This window comes from Hippopotamus amphibius, chromosome 17, assembly GCF_030028045.1.
Source record: "Hippopotamus amphibius kiboko isolate mHipAmp2 chromosome 17, mHipAmp2.hap2, whole genome shotgun sequence".
Taxonomy (NCBI): Eukaryota; Metazoa; Chordata; class Mammalia; order Artiodactyla; family Hippopotamidae; genus Hippopotamus; species Hippopotamus amphibius.
This window is the reverse complement of record NC_080202.1, coordinates 18469184-18485154: the sequence shown is the minus strand read 5'-3', so window position 1 is coordinate 18485154 and position 15971 is coordinate 18469184. Positions and strand designations below refer to the sequence as shown.

Here is a 15971-nt window from a genome sequence, read left to right as displayed (position 1 = left end):
TTAGATTCCACGTATAAGTGATATCATATGATATTTGTCTCTTTCTGACTTACTTCACTTAGTATGATCATCTCTAGGGCCATCCATGTTGTTGCATCCATGTTATTTCATTCTTTTTTATGACTGGGTAGAATTCCACTGTATATGTGTAACTCATCAGGTTAATGATTTTAATGTGCTTTTTTTTTGTTTTCCCCTTTAGTCTCGAGTGATTGTGCAACAGCCAGGAGAAAGAAGCTTTCATTCTTTCTATCAGGTTAGTAATCTGTTATGCAGATAATCAGCCATTTACTCAGCTGTGCAGGAAATCAGTGTTTTTATTTGGGGGCTCTCTCCTGTCCTGTGCCTCCCGTGCCTACATCGGCCCATGAAACGTTACACACGTATGACAGCACGCGTACACCCTACCCCACGGGCTTCTTCAGACACTTGACAAGTGTGACTTTTATAAAGAGCTAGCTGGTGGGTAACCAACCAGACGACTGCCTTAGTTGAATATCCCTTGTGTTTCTTTGCAGTGCAGGTAACATTTTAATAACCCAAGCTTTTGAAATGGTACATTCTGAATATGTTAAATTAATTTTGTCTTATTTTTGAACTGAAGCTTTTATTCCCATTTTGGGGTGCTCCAGAGATGGGCATACAAATTCAGGTTTTTTCCATTAAAAAACCAATTTAAAATATCTGATAGTTACATCTTTTCAGTAAACCAAAGTGTGCAGTTTAATATAGAGAATTTAAACGTAGTGCCTTGTAAAATGCATGTTCTATAGAGAAGGACGATGTGTATTGTATTTGTGTCTTTTTTGACAATTTGCCGTGTTTTCAATAAACTAGCTTTCTACCAAATATCAAAGAATTCTGTTTATTTCAAGAACCTGTAACTTTCTCCGCTCCTGGGTGAAAGTGTGAAAATTTGTCTTTGTCCAGCCCTGCGGTCCTGGTTACCCAGTTGTCCTTTCCTGGGACATAGAGGTTGGTGTGGAAAAGCAGTTTGCTTCCAGTGTGATTCAACACGTGACTGGTGCTGACGCCTCTTAGTTCGGAGGCAACATTGACTTCTTCTGAATGCGAAACATAACTCTGTGCCTTCCAGATAACCAGGCTGCTAAGCTTGTGGCTACCATGGAGCACAGCCTCCTGTTTTATAGACGGCTACAGAGCAAGAGCCTTTCATGCCGGTTATGTTATGACAGGGCTAAGACTTTTTAAGTAATTTTCCTCATGACTGTATAACATTCTCCATCACTGATGATGTTGAAGCCATTTACCTTCAAGGGAAAAAAAAAACAAAAACAAAAAAACTAGAACAGGAGGACCTAAGTGAATTAGCCCAGAAGATGAAAAAAAGCTAGATTATCACTAAGTTAGAATACATGGTGTATTGGGTTCAGTATGTATTTTGATGTATTTTGCTACCTTGTTTTTAATTAAATATTTTTCAGCTACTCCAAGGAGGTTCAGAGCAGATGCTACGCTCTCTGCATCTCCAGAAATCCCTTTCATCCTACAACTACATCCACGTTGGAGCCCAGTTAAAGGTAAGAGTTTCCTTTTTGAGATGATTCAGATATAGAATCAAAGAATCAGAAGGAACATTAAATAATTATCTGGTCCAGCCTGCTGCCTTTAGGCAAATGAATGTCTCTTTTATTCTATTCTATTTTTAAAATTCTCAGGGAGGGAAATTCAATATATTATTGACTTAACAACTTCACTTAATAACCCATTACTGTATTTTATCAGCATATGACAGGAAAAGTTTCTCTCTTGTGATCTTGTGGGGTTTTTTTAAATTTTTAATCCTATTCCTTTTATTTTGACACTATAAAAATCTTGTTACTAGTAGGAAATCCACCGCAAAAGAAGGTATCATATGATTTGGCCAAAGGCAAGTGGGTAAGGCAAAAGAAAGTTTAAAAGCACTGTGATTGAAAATGAATATCAAAGATCGCCATTCACAATTTTTTCAAATAATGATTTTCACGTGTCCTGGAAATAGTTTTGTAACCCTTAGAGCATTTCTATTCAGCTTCAACTTTTTTCCATTTTTTCCCCTTCCTTTGCATGTAAGCCCTTGCTCACACATATGCAGATCTTTTTTGCCCTTTTTTAAAAAAATAAGTTTATTTATTTATTTATTGGCTGCATTAGGTCTTGGTAGCTGCGTGCAGGCTTTCTCTAGTTGTAAAGAGCTGGGGCTACTCTTCATTGCAGTGCACAGGCTTTTCAGTGTAGTGGCTTCTCTTGTGGAGCACGGGCTCTAGGCATGAGGGCTTCGGTAGTTGTGTCACGTGGGCTCAATAGTTGTGTCTCGCGGGCTCTAGAGCACAGGCTTAGTAGTTGTGGGGCATGGGCTTTGTTGCTCCACAGCATGTGAGATCTTCCCGGCCCAGGGCTCGAACCCGTGTCCCCTGCATTGGCCGGAGGATTATTAACCACTGTGCCACCAGGGAAGCCTCCTGCCCTTGTGTTTCAAATTAGTTTTCTGATGTATATATAATACAATTTCTGCTAGCCATTTTATAGCTAATCCTAGTAATATAGTAGTTTGTTGATAATAGGCTATAAAACAGTGATTATAGCGTTATCCAGTTTTGTTGGGGGAAACATATACATATATGAAATAAGATTTAGAGAGAAATAGACCAGGGTTTTACTTGTTACTCTGGATGGATGAGATTATGAATATTTGTGGTGCTTTTTTTCCAGATTTCAAATTTCTTCTATAATTAAAAATGCATTGCTTTTGTAGTTGGGGGAGAAATAAAAGAATTTATAGAAGGAAAGAAGCTAAGATGTGGGAGGTGTTTGGTTTTTTGGGGTTTTGTTTTTTTTTTGTAATTTTTGCTATTCACCTTAAACTAATTATACCTGCATTACTGGTTTAATGGTATTTTTATTGTGGATATAAATAAACAATATTTAGGGTTTTGCAATTAATTTTCCATTGTTTGACATTTAAGTTGCACAAATTTTTTACTTTTACAGTCATCCAAGAACAGGATGTTTGGCTGAAATGTAATTGAAAGCAAACAAAACAACACAAGGCGACACTTCAGCTTTCTGAGAATAGGTCAGAGGTACTTAAAAATGTATAAAGCGTTGTAAAATCAACACTTAAAAAGCCAGTGACGGAAAATATTCTTTGTAAGTCAGATTGTCTTATTGACCAAGTGGCTTTTGGCCAGGTCATGTAGAGCCCCCACAGAAAGCAAGTATTAAATAAACATTTAGCCTTCTTTTCAAAGCTAAATTTAGCTTATGTTCCCTTTTCATCAAAGTTTTCCATTCCTATTCCTCCCCCTCCTTTTTTTCTGCCTCTCTAATAAAAACAAAGAAGTAATACACAACCATAGTCAAAACCTAAAATAAAGATGAACCAAAAGGAAATAAAAATATACTAAAGCTCACCATCCAGAGGTAATTATTGATAACAACAGTTTATGTGTATATATTTATACATGGAATCATACAATAAATCCCAATTAATTAAACCTTTTATTATATTATAGTATAATCATTAATATCTCCCCATGTAAACAAATGTAAATTAATAGAATGATTTTAATAACTATAAAGTATTGCACTCTGTGTATCATCATTTACTTGGCTATCCTAAAATATAGGACTCGTGTACAATTAAGATACTGTGGGTTGCAGGTAAGGTAAGACCCAATTAAAAGTCTCCAAAAACCTGGGGCGGGGAGGGTGGGGGTGACTCGAGGAGGGGGGGAGTCAAGGAAGGGAGGGAATACGGGGATATGTGTATAAAAACAGATGACTGAACTTGGTGTACCCCCCAAAAAAATAATAAAAAAAAAAAAGTCTCCAAAAACAATAAGGAACTTGATTATCTCACATAACAAGAAGCCCTAGGATGGGGCAGTTCCAGAGTTGGTTAGTTCAGTGCCTTAGTAATGTTGGTAGGGACCCAGATGTTTGTTTCTCCAACTTACAACTCTGCCATCCTCACTGGATTTGACTTGTCTGCTTAGGCTGATTTTCCTCATGGTCCCAAAAAAGGCAGCAGCAGCTCCAGGAGTCACAGGCAGAGGAAATGTTCCTGGCCATAACCCTTGATAAGCTAGGGAAACCTCACGTCTCATATACCAGAATGGCATCACGTGTCCGTGGCTGACTAGTCACTTGGTAAGGGGAACAAGGCCCCTGCGATTAGTTTAGACCAATGCAGATTTACCTCCTGAGGCTGGGGGAGACCAATCCTGAAGAACAGGTGCACTCGGAAAGAGGTAAACAAATCAGGGTTCTGTCAGCAAGAAAGAAGTGAGGGTGGGGAATGTCTGTTAGGTAAGCGGCTGACAGTTCTCCTCAGTAGGACACATAGGCTTTGTATCTGGTTTCTTTGCAATTTCAACATGGTTGCAGCTTCTAATGATAGTAATATCTGATGCTTGAGTGCTTTTCATGTGCTAGGAACTAGGGAGGTGCTTTATATAAATTCTCACTCCATTCTCCAACAGGCCTGTAAGACAGGTATTATTATGCCCACTGTACCCACGAGGAAATTGAGACTCGGCAAGGTTAAGTATCTTTCTCAGAGAATCAGGCGGGAAAGAGCTCACCTGGTTGTGTCCCGGACGTTATAGAGGAACACCTGCTCGTCAGGCAGGGGGGACCCCTCCCTGTGCTCTTCCTTAGCGGGTGAGCATCAGGCCAGGTCTCTGTGTCCCAGCCAGAGCAGAAACTCACCAAGGAAGAGATCAGGCCCTCCACAGGTGCTGCCTTGGAAAACTCCTAAGATAGGCAGTTACCGTTGCTTTACTGTGAACGTTATTGACACGCTTGTATTTCCAACCCGAGGCCTACAGAGCCTCAGGGCAAGCGATTCGTCTCCCTGTCTTAGTGTAGTTGGGCTGCTCCAACAAAAATACCATAAACTGGGTGGCTTATACACAACAAATTGATTTCTTATCATTCTGGAGGCTGGGAAGTCCAAGATCAAGGCACCTGCAGAGTCCATGCACGCCTCCTGGTTCACAGGTGGTGCCTTCTCGCTGTGCCCTCCCAGGGCAGAAGGACCAGAGCTCTCTGGGGTCTCCTTTGTAAGGGCATCCGTTCCCTTGTAAGGGCTTCATCTTCAAGACCTGATCACCACCCAGAGGTCCCACCTCCTAACACCATTACCCTGGGGGGTTAGGATTGCAACATGCAGATTGGGGCGGGGGGCGGGGGGGGACAAACATGTATTCTGCAGCAACACCCCTGTACCCTTCGTCTAGAGATCTGACTTGCTGAATGTTTGTTGAATCCTGAAAAAGTGAAGCTATAGTCCCAGACCGTTTCCTAGCTTGCTGAATGATCAAGGCAGGCCTCTTGGCTTTGGGGGGCCTGCTCTTCCTCACCTGTGGAGTAGCAAGCCTGGCCGTACAAGCGTGGGAGTGTCGTCCCCAGCCTGAATAAGACCACTCGTGGAACAAAAAGCCACAGACGGCAACAGCTAGGCATGTGTCTCGGAGGCTCCGTCAGTCAGAGTTTCTGTTTGTGGTCTCACATCCCATGCCACTCCCTGCACTCATCCCGGAGCTTCTCTAAGCCAACACAGGACTTGCTTCCTCACCGAAGCTTCCAGAAAAGTGCCCGGTGCTTATTTTACATGATGGCATCTCTCACACACACGTGGGCATTGTGGGTGCTGCACTATATTTCTACCCCTGAAATCATTTTTCTTTTCTTGGGATACTCATCATCCCTGCGATGACTTACTCCAAAGGCATCAAGACCTTGGCTACACTTGAGTTTAGTCTCATGGGTTTTGGATATTAATGTTCGCGTGAAATGTCTGTAACCTCGGTTTCCTGTTTTCATCCCTAGTCGTCTATCAATGACGCTGCAGAATTCAAGGTGGTAGCTGACGCCATGAAAGTCATTGGCTTCAAACCCGAGGAGATTCAAACAGCGTATAAGATTTTGGCTGTTATTCTTCACTTGGTGAGTGGGGACGCCTCCCTGTGGAGCTGGGACGTTCTTTCTGAAGGTTCAGGGTTTTGTAAAGAGTAATTTATGTAGAGAAAAATTCTCTGACATTTTGAAGAAATTATTTTGTCTGTAGTTTCCTCCATCATTTTATAATAATATGAGGGATTTTCCAAGCCACAGTGGCTTTTGAGACTGTGGCTTTAGTTTACTGCCTTCCTCTTATGTCAGACTTAAAACTGGTTAGTTTCAAAGGTATAAGAATTCAGCAGTGATGTGACCCCCAGTGGAATATGGTAAAATCTTTGGAACAGAGTAAATTCCTAATGGTATTTGAAACATAGAAGCATAGATTAGAACTAGAATTTTGATCATCTCATCTTGTAGATTGGAAATGAGTGGCTCAAAAGCACAGCCAGTTCATTGCAGCCAACACCGTGGACCACCCCAGCCCATTTATGCACAGGTTATTTTCCACACATCACACCAAACGCAGAAGTAAAGAGCCGTGGGTCAGAGTTCTTTCATTACTGCCTGTATGATTAGAGATATTGGAAACATAATGAACGTGTAACCTGGGAGTCCACAAGTGACAACATGAATGCAGATCTGAAATAAAAGCGACCTTTCACTTTCCTGTGGCGAGATTTAACTTTAAGTGAATCAGAAATGCCCAGGACCGATGAAAAACACTATATAGTAGTATATAAACAATCTCTTAAATACATATCCCTGACTAGGAAGACTTTAACGTTCTAAACTGTATCATTCTTTCATCTAGTTTATGAATACAGTGCAACAATAATCCTTCAGAATCCAAAGAAGAATTTTGTTTTCCAGTTGACATGAGTCTAGAATTTACCTAGAACAATAAACATGTGAGAAGATCAAATAAAATTGTGTGAAAGACGAGTAGTAGGGTAGGGGGAGCAGGGGAGAGGAGGCATGACTAATTCCACCAGGTTTAAAATGAGAGTAAAAGCCACGGTACTTTAATACTTGCTGCACAAATTCAGCACCAGATTAGTCAGCGGATTAGCTCATGTGCTGGACACTTGGTAGATGGCTCATAAGTGTTTATTATTTATTGAATGAGTGGAATATAAATAGACTCAAAAACTTGGTGGAAATTAATATGTAATAAAGGTGATGTTTCAAATCAGGAGGAAAAGCTAGACTGTTCAATTAATGGTGTCGGAGCAACTAACCATCTGAAAAAATAAAGTTAGATTCTTACTACAGCACAACCAACATACATTCTTGGTGGATTAAAAGCTTAAATGTAAGAATAGCTGTATGAGGAATAGAAGAAAATATAATATATTCATAAAATCTTCAGAGTAGGAATGATCTAAGTATGACACCAAAGAAAGAGAAACCCTGAAGCAAATGATTCACAGATTTGACTACATAAACACATAAAATTTCCATCCATCAAAAATATACGCTGAACGGAAACCACAAATGTTGGAGAGGGTGTGGAGAAAAGGGAACTCTCCTGCACTGTTGGTGGGACTGTAAGTTGGTACAGCCATATGGAAAACAATTTGGAGGTTCCTTAAAAAACTACAAATAGAACTACCATATGATGCAGTAATCCCACTCCTGGGCATATACCCAAAGAAAACCATAATCCCAAAAGAAACTTGTACCATAATGTTTATTGCAGCACTCTTTACAATAGCCAGGACATGGAAGCAACCTAAATGCCCATCAACAAATGAATGGATACAGAAGATGTGGCATATATATACAATGGAATATTACTCAGCTATAAAAAGGGATGGGATGGAGCTATATGTAATGAGGTGGATAGAACTCCAGTCTGTCATACAGAGTGAAGTAAGTCAGAAAGAGAAGGACAAATATTGTATGCTAACTCACATATACGGAATCTAAAAATGGTACTGATGAACTCAGTGACAAGAACAAGGATGCAGATACAAAGAATGGACTGGAGAACTCGAGGTATGGGAGGGGGCAGGGGGTGAAGGGGAAGCTGAGATGAAGCGAGAGAGTAGCACAGACATATATATACTACCAACTGTAAAATAGTCAGTGGGAAGTTGTTGTATAACAAAGGGAGTCCAACTCAAGGATGGAAGATGCCTTAAAGGACTGGGGCGGGGAGGGTGGGGGGGACTCGAGGTGGGGGGAGTCAAGGAAGGGAGGGAATATGGGGATATGTGTATAAAAACAGATGATTGAACCTGGTGTACCCCCCAAAAAATAAAAAAATAAAAAAAAAATATACACTGAAAATTAAAAGATAGATGAGTGTCTGGAGAGGGCAAAAATGCATAAGGCACTAGGTTTTTACATGTCGAGATATTAATGTATTCAGGAATATAGGTGCTACAAATAAGGTCCCTTGAAATTCTCTCTTAAATTGGCAAATATGTCGTTGACATCGTGTTTCAGAATCTCATTGGAAATGGTGTGTCTTGCTTTTTCTCTTCTGATACAGGGAAATTTAAAGTTTGTAGTGGATGGTGACACGCCTCTGATTGAAAACGGCAAGCTTGTGTCTATCATAGCGGAATTGCTGTCCACCAAGACGGACATGGTTGAGAAAGCCCTCCTTTACCGGACAGTGGCTACGGGTCGTGATATCATCGACAAGCAGCACACAGAACAGGAAGCCAGCTACGGCAGGGACGCCTTCGCTAAGGTGGGATTTTGACTGGCATTCTGTTTACCCTTGCAAGGGTTATGGTACCAAAATTTCTAATGTTGCGGGGAGGAGGTGTTTCCCCACAACCCTGGTTCTCTGTGATGCCAGCTGGGTATCCTACCATTTAACTCAGTCCTAACACTGTCTGCAGGAGATAGTGTCACATCCCACAGGTTAAGGGCTCAGTCCTGCAAGCCTGTCCTCCAACCCCCCACCACACACACACACACACACACACACACACACACACACACACACACACACTCTTCAGGTACCATTCATAAGCCCAGGTTATCACCTGTGCTTTTGGCCAACCACCTGTAGATGGGAACTTCCAACACCCTCCTCCTTGGATTCCATTAATTGCTAGAGCAGCTCACAGAACTCAGGGAAAGATGTACTTACATTTACCAGTTTTTAAAGGATATGGTAAAGGATACAGACCAACAGTCAGATGAAGAGATACCCAGGGCGAAGTCTGGGAGGGTCCCAAGAATAGAAGCTTCTGTCCCCATAGAGTTGGGGTACACCACCCTCCCAATGTGCGGTTGCGCTCAGCAGCCAGGAAGCTCCCAAACCCTGTACTTTGGGGATTTTATCTCACAGCCTGGTGTGGATCTCAGTTTCATTTCTAGTGAAATTCTATAAGGATGCGTTCAGATGTTCCTTGAAAGTAGGTTGAGGCTTTTGGACACCAGAGTGGTACTTTTTGACCATCACGGTCTCAACAACACCCCACGGCTTTGAGCATCGCGGCCAGGAACACTCTCAGAAAAGCAGAAGCCGACTGAGCGGGAAGCTCAGGGCCCCTGGCTTGCACAGGCGCCTTTTGTAGCCCTCTGATTTGCTTTCCTCCCTTGATGCTGCTGCATGGGAGTCCCCTTCAGGACAGCTGATGGACCCATTTTTCTAGTGTCTGGTGGTGGTACCGCAATGTAACAGCCATCCACCTCTTATGTCATTCACCTTATTCCTTTTTTTTTTTTTTTTCTTTAGCCACTGCAAACAGTGCTGCAAATCCTTATACATCTTTCCTTACACACCAGTGCTTTTATTTCAGTTTGGTGGACTCCCAGGAATGAGCTTGCCAGGTCAAAGGACACACTGATCTTAAGCTTTAAGTGACTGATTTTCTGGGTGTGCAGTGATACCTCACTGTTGCTCTAGTTTTCGTTGCTAGTGTATTTGAGCATCTTTTCCTATTTTTGAAAAGTATTTAAATCTGTTCTGAGAGTTACTGGGGTCTGTCCTTTGTACTTTTTTCTTTGGGGCCGTTATCTTTTAACTGTTGCTTTGTAAGAGCTCATAACTTTAACCCTTTGTCTGTTATCCGTGTGGCAAATGTTTTCCCAAGTTTAGATTTTCTCTTTTTCTTTTTTGCTGGTTTATTAGGTTGCTACATATTCCATTTTTTTTACTCTTGTGAACCTCTTGCTCGGTTTTTAGTCTTCAGAGGAATTTGAATTTATCCAAATGCAATGGAGAGTGGAATATTTTAAGCAGAGGCAATGACATCAAGTTTGAATTTTTAAAACGATGCCTTTGATCTTAGTATGAGAATCTTATGGTAGGCAAAGGTGGAAGCAAAGAGACCAATTAAAGGGATATTTCAGTAATCCAAGAGCATAACGATGGCAGCTTGGACTAGGAACGTAGCAGTGGAAATGGGGACGAGAGGATGATTTAAGACAAACTGTATCTGGAGAATAAAATCCACAGGACCTGTTGTTCTGGGGATGATGGAGTCAAGGGGAATTTCTGACATGGTCCAGCCCACCTCTCCTGACTCATTTCATGCCGTAGTCCAGCCTTCTTTCTCCCCTCCACCACGTTAGACTTCTCTCAGGCCTGCACTTGCCTGTATCCCTTTATCCTTCCAGCCACAGGGCCCCTCCGCATGCTGTTTCCTCCGCCTGCATTGTTCTTCTCTCCCCTCTCCCCTGGCTCACCCTTACCCATCCTTCTGATCTCAGCCCGCTTCCTCAGAGAAGCCATCCTTGGCCTCACTTGAACACTGAACAGGTTGAAGTCTCCTCAGATCCCATACACTGTGTGTGTGTGTGTGTGTGTGTGTGTGTGTGTGTGTGTGTGTGTCTGTCTGTCTGTGTGAGATTTCCCTTCATTTTTACTCCCTGAGCTCCTTGGAGACTGAGACTATGTTCATGTTCCTTAGTACTGTATCTCCAACAAACTGCACATAGTAAGTACCCAGCAAATATTGAATGAATGAATGAATCCCTAAGTTTCTGCTTCTGTTTATTCATGATTAAGAGTAGTGTAGAAACAGTTCTGCGAGGCGGGAAGGTCAGTAGTCTGACAGCACATAAGTTTGAGAGGCTGTGAGGCATCCAGTAGTGCTGGGGAGGCAGTCAGGCATGGGAGCCCGGAGCTCAGAGAGGGCTGCGTTCAGATGACACATTTGGGGGTAATATCATATTATTGTTCTTTAATATTGTATGAAATGACTTAGAAGAAGATAGGGAGTGAAGAGGAGAGGACCAGGAGGAACTCCATCTTTTAGAGATCAGGTAGAGGGGGAGACCTGCTAAAGGTCACCGAGAAGGAGCTGCCAGTGAAAGAAGAGGAAAATTAAGAAAGTGTGACATCACGAATCCCAGAGGGCAGGGTGTTTCAAGACGAGAGTGGGAAGCTGGGTTGAGTGATGCTGAGTTTCCAGGTAAGATGTCCATATAGAGGGACAGGAAAGTGTCCATATAGAGGCGCTTGGGGTCCTTGGTGAGCCATCTCAGTGGAGTAATGAGAGAGAAGTAAAGACGGGAGTGGATGGAAGCGTAAAGCGGGGAGGTGAGGAGTGAAGGTACTGTGTGCAGATGTGTGTAGGTGAAGAGAGCAGGTAGCTGGAGGGAGAGGTTATGGAAAGGCTTTCCAAAGATGTGGCATTGCAGGGCACATCTGTGTCAGGATGTGAATGTGTGTGAGTGTGTGGTGCCCTTGTCCCTGGGTTTGTTGGTGTATGTATCCTTGTGCATTGAGTGTATTTGATTCTCAAGGAATTTGAAATGGTAACCTTTTGGCTCAGATCTTTATTTAGCATTATACATCAGTGTTTATATATGTAGAATCCATAGAGCGTAGAACTCATTGGGTCTCTGCTTTTTATATTTGATGAGATTAAAATAAAGCAATGAAGTGACTTATACAAGGCAGTAGGCAAATTGTTGGTACTAGCAGGGCACAGAAACACACCTAAGGAATGTTGTTGGACTACAGCACGTGTACTGACCAATAATAATCTTTTTTAAAATTTATTTATTTATTTATTTATTGGCTGCCTTGGATCTTCGTTGCTGTGCACGGGCTTCCTCTAGATGCCGCTAGTGGGGGCTGCTCTTTGTTATGGTGCTTGGTCTTCTCATTGCAGTGGCTTCTTTTTTTGCAGAGCACAGGCTCTAGGCGAGCAGGCTTCAGTAGTTGTGGCTTGTGGGCTCAGTAGTTGTGGCACATGGGCTTAGTTGCTCCACAGCACATGGGATCTTCCCGGAGCAGGTCTCAAACCTGCGTCCCCTGCATTGGCAGGTGGATTCTTAACCACTACACCACCAGCGAAGCCCCAGTAATAATCTTTTAAAACTCCAAACGTCATGCATATGTCATATAATTTTTTAGCAGATGATATGCAGCTCTTATTTTTTTTCCGCTTAGAGGATTAACAGCTGTGCTAAATGGTAAGGAGGAGGTCAATAGGAATTCAATTCAGTAGGAATTTAAAATTTGTCACAAATCCAAACAGAGGACTCATTTCTAATGGGCAAGGATTTACGATGTCATTTTCGTCACAGGCCATATACGAGCGCCTTTTCTGTTGGATAGTTTCTCGCATCAACGATATTATTGAGGTCAAGAACTCTGACACCAGCATCCACGGAAAGAACACTGTTATCGGTGTCCTGGATATCTATGGCTTTGAAATCTTCGACAACAACAGGTAAACCGGATAAGATACTGAAAACCCTATTGTTTATCTTTTTTATTTGTTTGAGCCTAATCGATTTCTTTTCCTGCAGCTTTGAACAGTTCTGCATCAATTACTGCAATGAGAAGCTCCAGCAGCTGTTTATTCAGCTGGTCCTGAAGCAAGAACAGGAGGAGTACCAGCGGGAAGGGATCCCCTGGAAGCACGTGGGTAGACTTGTTCACACTGTTCATGATAACATCAACTCTTAGCATCTTGGGTATCTGCTGATCTTTTCGTGTGCTTGAAGCACCTAAACCTCAGCTTTCCTTTTTGGGATATTGAAATATTATAATTTGTTTTCAGAGTTGGTAGGTGGGATTTCTCTAATTTGATCAACTCTCTAGTGGGTGCCCAGAAAAGGCTGCATTAAAAATCAATAAACTTATGTTCACTTTACAGTGGATACCACATAGTTTTTTGATGCACATCTGTCTAGAGTTTAGCATCCTTTATAAGTTACTGAGAGCAGCAACCTTTGCCTTCAATTGGCTGAACTTTGCTTCCAAACTGAGTTTCTTCCCCTTCCTTCTTTCTTTTTTTCCTTCTTTTTTTGTTGCTCTTATTTCTCCTTTTTTCTTCCCCTACTTTGTAAGTCCGGTGGCATTTCATTGTCTTTGGTTAATGAGGTTCCTGTTCCCTGAAACCCATGTGTGAAAACAGCGGTCTATACTTTGATTTCCATTCGCTTTCCTTTGTGTCGCCCCACAGTGATCACCTCTCTTCTCATGGCTCTCTGTGAACTGTGTGTTTGTCACTAGTCTGATGAGATATAGCCAGACAGTATGACTGATGCAGGGCGCAGTCCCACGGATCACAGCTAAACACATGGCAGGGAGACCTCCTGCTCACCACAGAAATGGGACTTTGTAATTTTCTTTGAAATTTGTATTTTTAAACAGTTTCGAGAACAGACTTGAAAAATACAAAAACTTCTGAGTTTCCATAAATTTCTGTGTTTATCCTTTTGCCAAATAGTGTAGACAGTATAGTCCGTATTTGTTTTGATATGCAATGTAAGCAGTAAAAAGCTTTTTGAAATGCTGTATTTAAATTACTTTAATATTCCGTCCCACCTTTCTATCTCCTCTCATTCAGAAAAAGGAGATACTGTATAATAACTAGCTGTCCTGCTTCAGATTACTTCTTTGCCTTCCATCATGTGTGAAATATTAGAATTCAGTAAGAAATTTTGTTCAAGTGTATTAGTATAAATGTTACCTATTTCCAAGCAAACCAAAGGGTATGTTATTACTTTCTAATAGGATTACCTGCAGTTTTGATTTGAGTGAACTCTCATCGCATATTTAAGATGTAATTCAATTCAATTAAGTTCATATGCAGCTTTCTTAGAACAAATCTGTTGCATAACATAATACACAATTATAACTGGGGCTTAGGTTTTTATAGCAAATTTAATCATAAAACTTGTTGTTCGGATGTGGTTCAGAGATACTAGTCAAAAATATCCTTTAACAATCAGAACATCAAATTCCACAGGCATAGTTGATAAGGGAAAAGTCAGCAATTGCAGTAGGCTATTCCAAACATCTGAAAAAAGGAACAAAAGCCCTTTTAAACAATTCTTAGTGAAAGAAACCAAGAGAAATGTGTCCTAGAGGGAACAGAAGGCTCACTCCAAGGTAACAGTTACTGAATATAGGCCGGGTCCCCCAAATTAGAATCTCTATTCTGGGCAAGTATTTCCTTTAAAAAACCCCCAAATTTAGAACATAGTGATAAATTTTTTTAAATTTTTTGTCATGGAAAATTTCAAGCATACGTAAGAGGAGAGATCTCAATATAAGAAACTCAGTGTACCCACTACTCAGCTTTAATAGTTATCGGTGAATTGCCAAGTCTTGTGTCATCTCTACCCCACCTCTCCCCCAGATTATTTTGAAGCAAATCTCAGATTTCACATTATTTCATCTGTAAATATTTCCATGTGTTTCTCTAAAAGATAAAGACTTTTATAAAAACCACAGCCACGGTACCATTATCACACCTAAAAGATTAACAGCAGTTCCTTAATATCATCAAATATGCAGTCAGGGACTTCCTAGGTGGCGCAGTGGTTAAGAATCCGCCTGCCAATGCAGGGGACACGGATTCAAGACCTGCTCTGGGAAGATCCCACATGCTGCAGAGCAACAAAGCCTGTATGCCACAACTATCAAGCCTGCGCTTTAGAGCCTGTGAGACATAACTATCGAGCCCTTGTGCTGCAACCACTGAAGGCCACACGCCTAGAGCCCATGCTCCACAACAAGAGAAGCCACCCCAATGAGGAGCCCACACACTACACTGAAGAGTAGCCCCCGCTCACTGCAACTAGGGAAAGTCTGTGTGCAGCAACGAAGACCTAACGCAGCCAATAAATGAATAAAAAAATTAATTAATTAATTAATTAAACAAACAAACATTCAGTCAGTGTTCACATTTCACATTTCCTCAATTGTCTTAGAGTTTTGTTTTTATAGTTTGTTTGAATTTGGATCCAAATAAATTCCTCACATTGTAATGGGTTGATAGGCCTCTTGAGTATCCATAGACTTTTCTCCTCTCTCTCCCCTCTCTCTCTATTTTCCTTGCAATCTTTTGTTGAGAGAAAGAGTCCTTTGTTCTTTAGAGTTTCCCACAGTCTGAATTTTGCTAATGGGGTTCCCAAGGTGTCGTGTAATCTGTCTCCCTGTTTCTTGTATGTCCTGTGTATTGGTTGGTCAGTCTAGAGCCTTGACTGGTGTCAGGATCGCGGTCTATTTCACAGGTGGTATGTGAACTTCCACCAAGAGGTTCATACTATCTTGTCTCCCTAATTGATTCGCCTGTACGTGACTTTGGTGCAGCAGCTTACAAGTCATCTTTAGCTGCTGAGAACTTGACTCTCAGGCACAAAGCTGCTCTGTTTGGAGTGAGGATGAAAGGTCCAGAGCCCTGTGCCCCTGGGCCATCCCATCCCATCTCCCTTTGTCCCTTGCATCCCCTAAGAAACCTCCTGGGAATGCCAGGTTGCTGGAAGAATCTAGTTTGAAAACCATGACTGTGAGCAATGTTTGTAGCAACATTAAACTGTGAACTAAAAGACTCTTCAGCAAAGACTAAAGGCTTTTAGTTACACAGTTGGAATTTGGGGAACTTAATTCTTCTGTTCTTGGGACAAAAGACCTTAGTCTTTAATTCCATAGTCACAGAGTCTATGATTTCAGCTATCAATTAATACAGAATTACTGCTTCTTGAATATTTTAAGAGTATTTCTTCCGAAGATAGAAATAACTTTTCTCCCTAATGAGAAATGTAATAAGTGCCCACAGTAAAAGTAAGTACTTAGACCAGAGCTCCTCCATCTCTGTAATAACATTTTAGACCAGGTAACTGTTGTGCGC

General features: G+C 41.5%; 1 protein-coding gene across 3 annotated transcripts in view; it reads left to right on the top strand.

Moving 5' to 3' along the window:
* MYO1D (myosin ID) overlaps positions 1–15971 on the top strand; it is a 324249-nt gene that overhangs the window by 95795 nt on the left and 212483 nt on the right. For all 3 annotated transcript variants that reach the window (XM_057715027.1, XM_057715029.1, XM_057715028.1), the window contains exons 5-10: positions 203–256; positions 1446–1541; positions 5836–5952; positions 8405–8608; positions 12412–12557; positions 12637–12751. In XM_057715027.1, coding sequence (XP_057571010.1) covers positions 203–256; positions 1446–1541; positions 5836–5952; positions 8405–8608; positions 12412–12557; positions 12637–12751 — 732 coding nt within the window. The remainder of the gene's footprint in view (positions 1–202; positions 257–1445; positions 1542–5835; positions 5953–8404; positions 8609–12411; positions 12558–12636; positions 12752–15971) is intronic.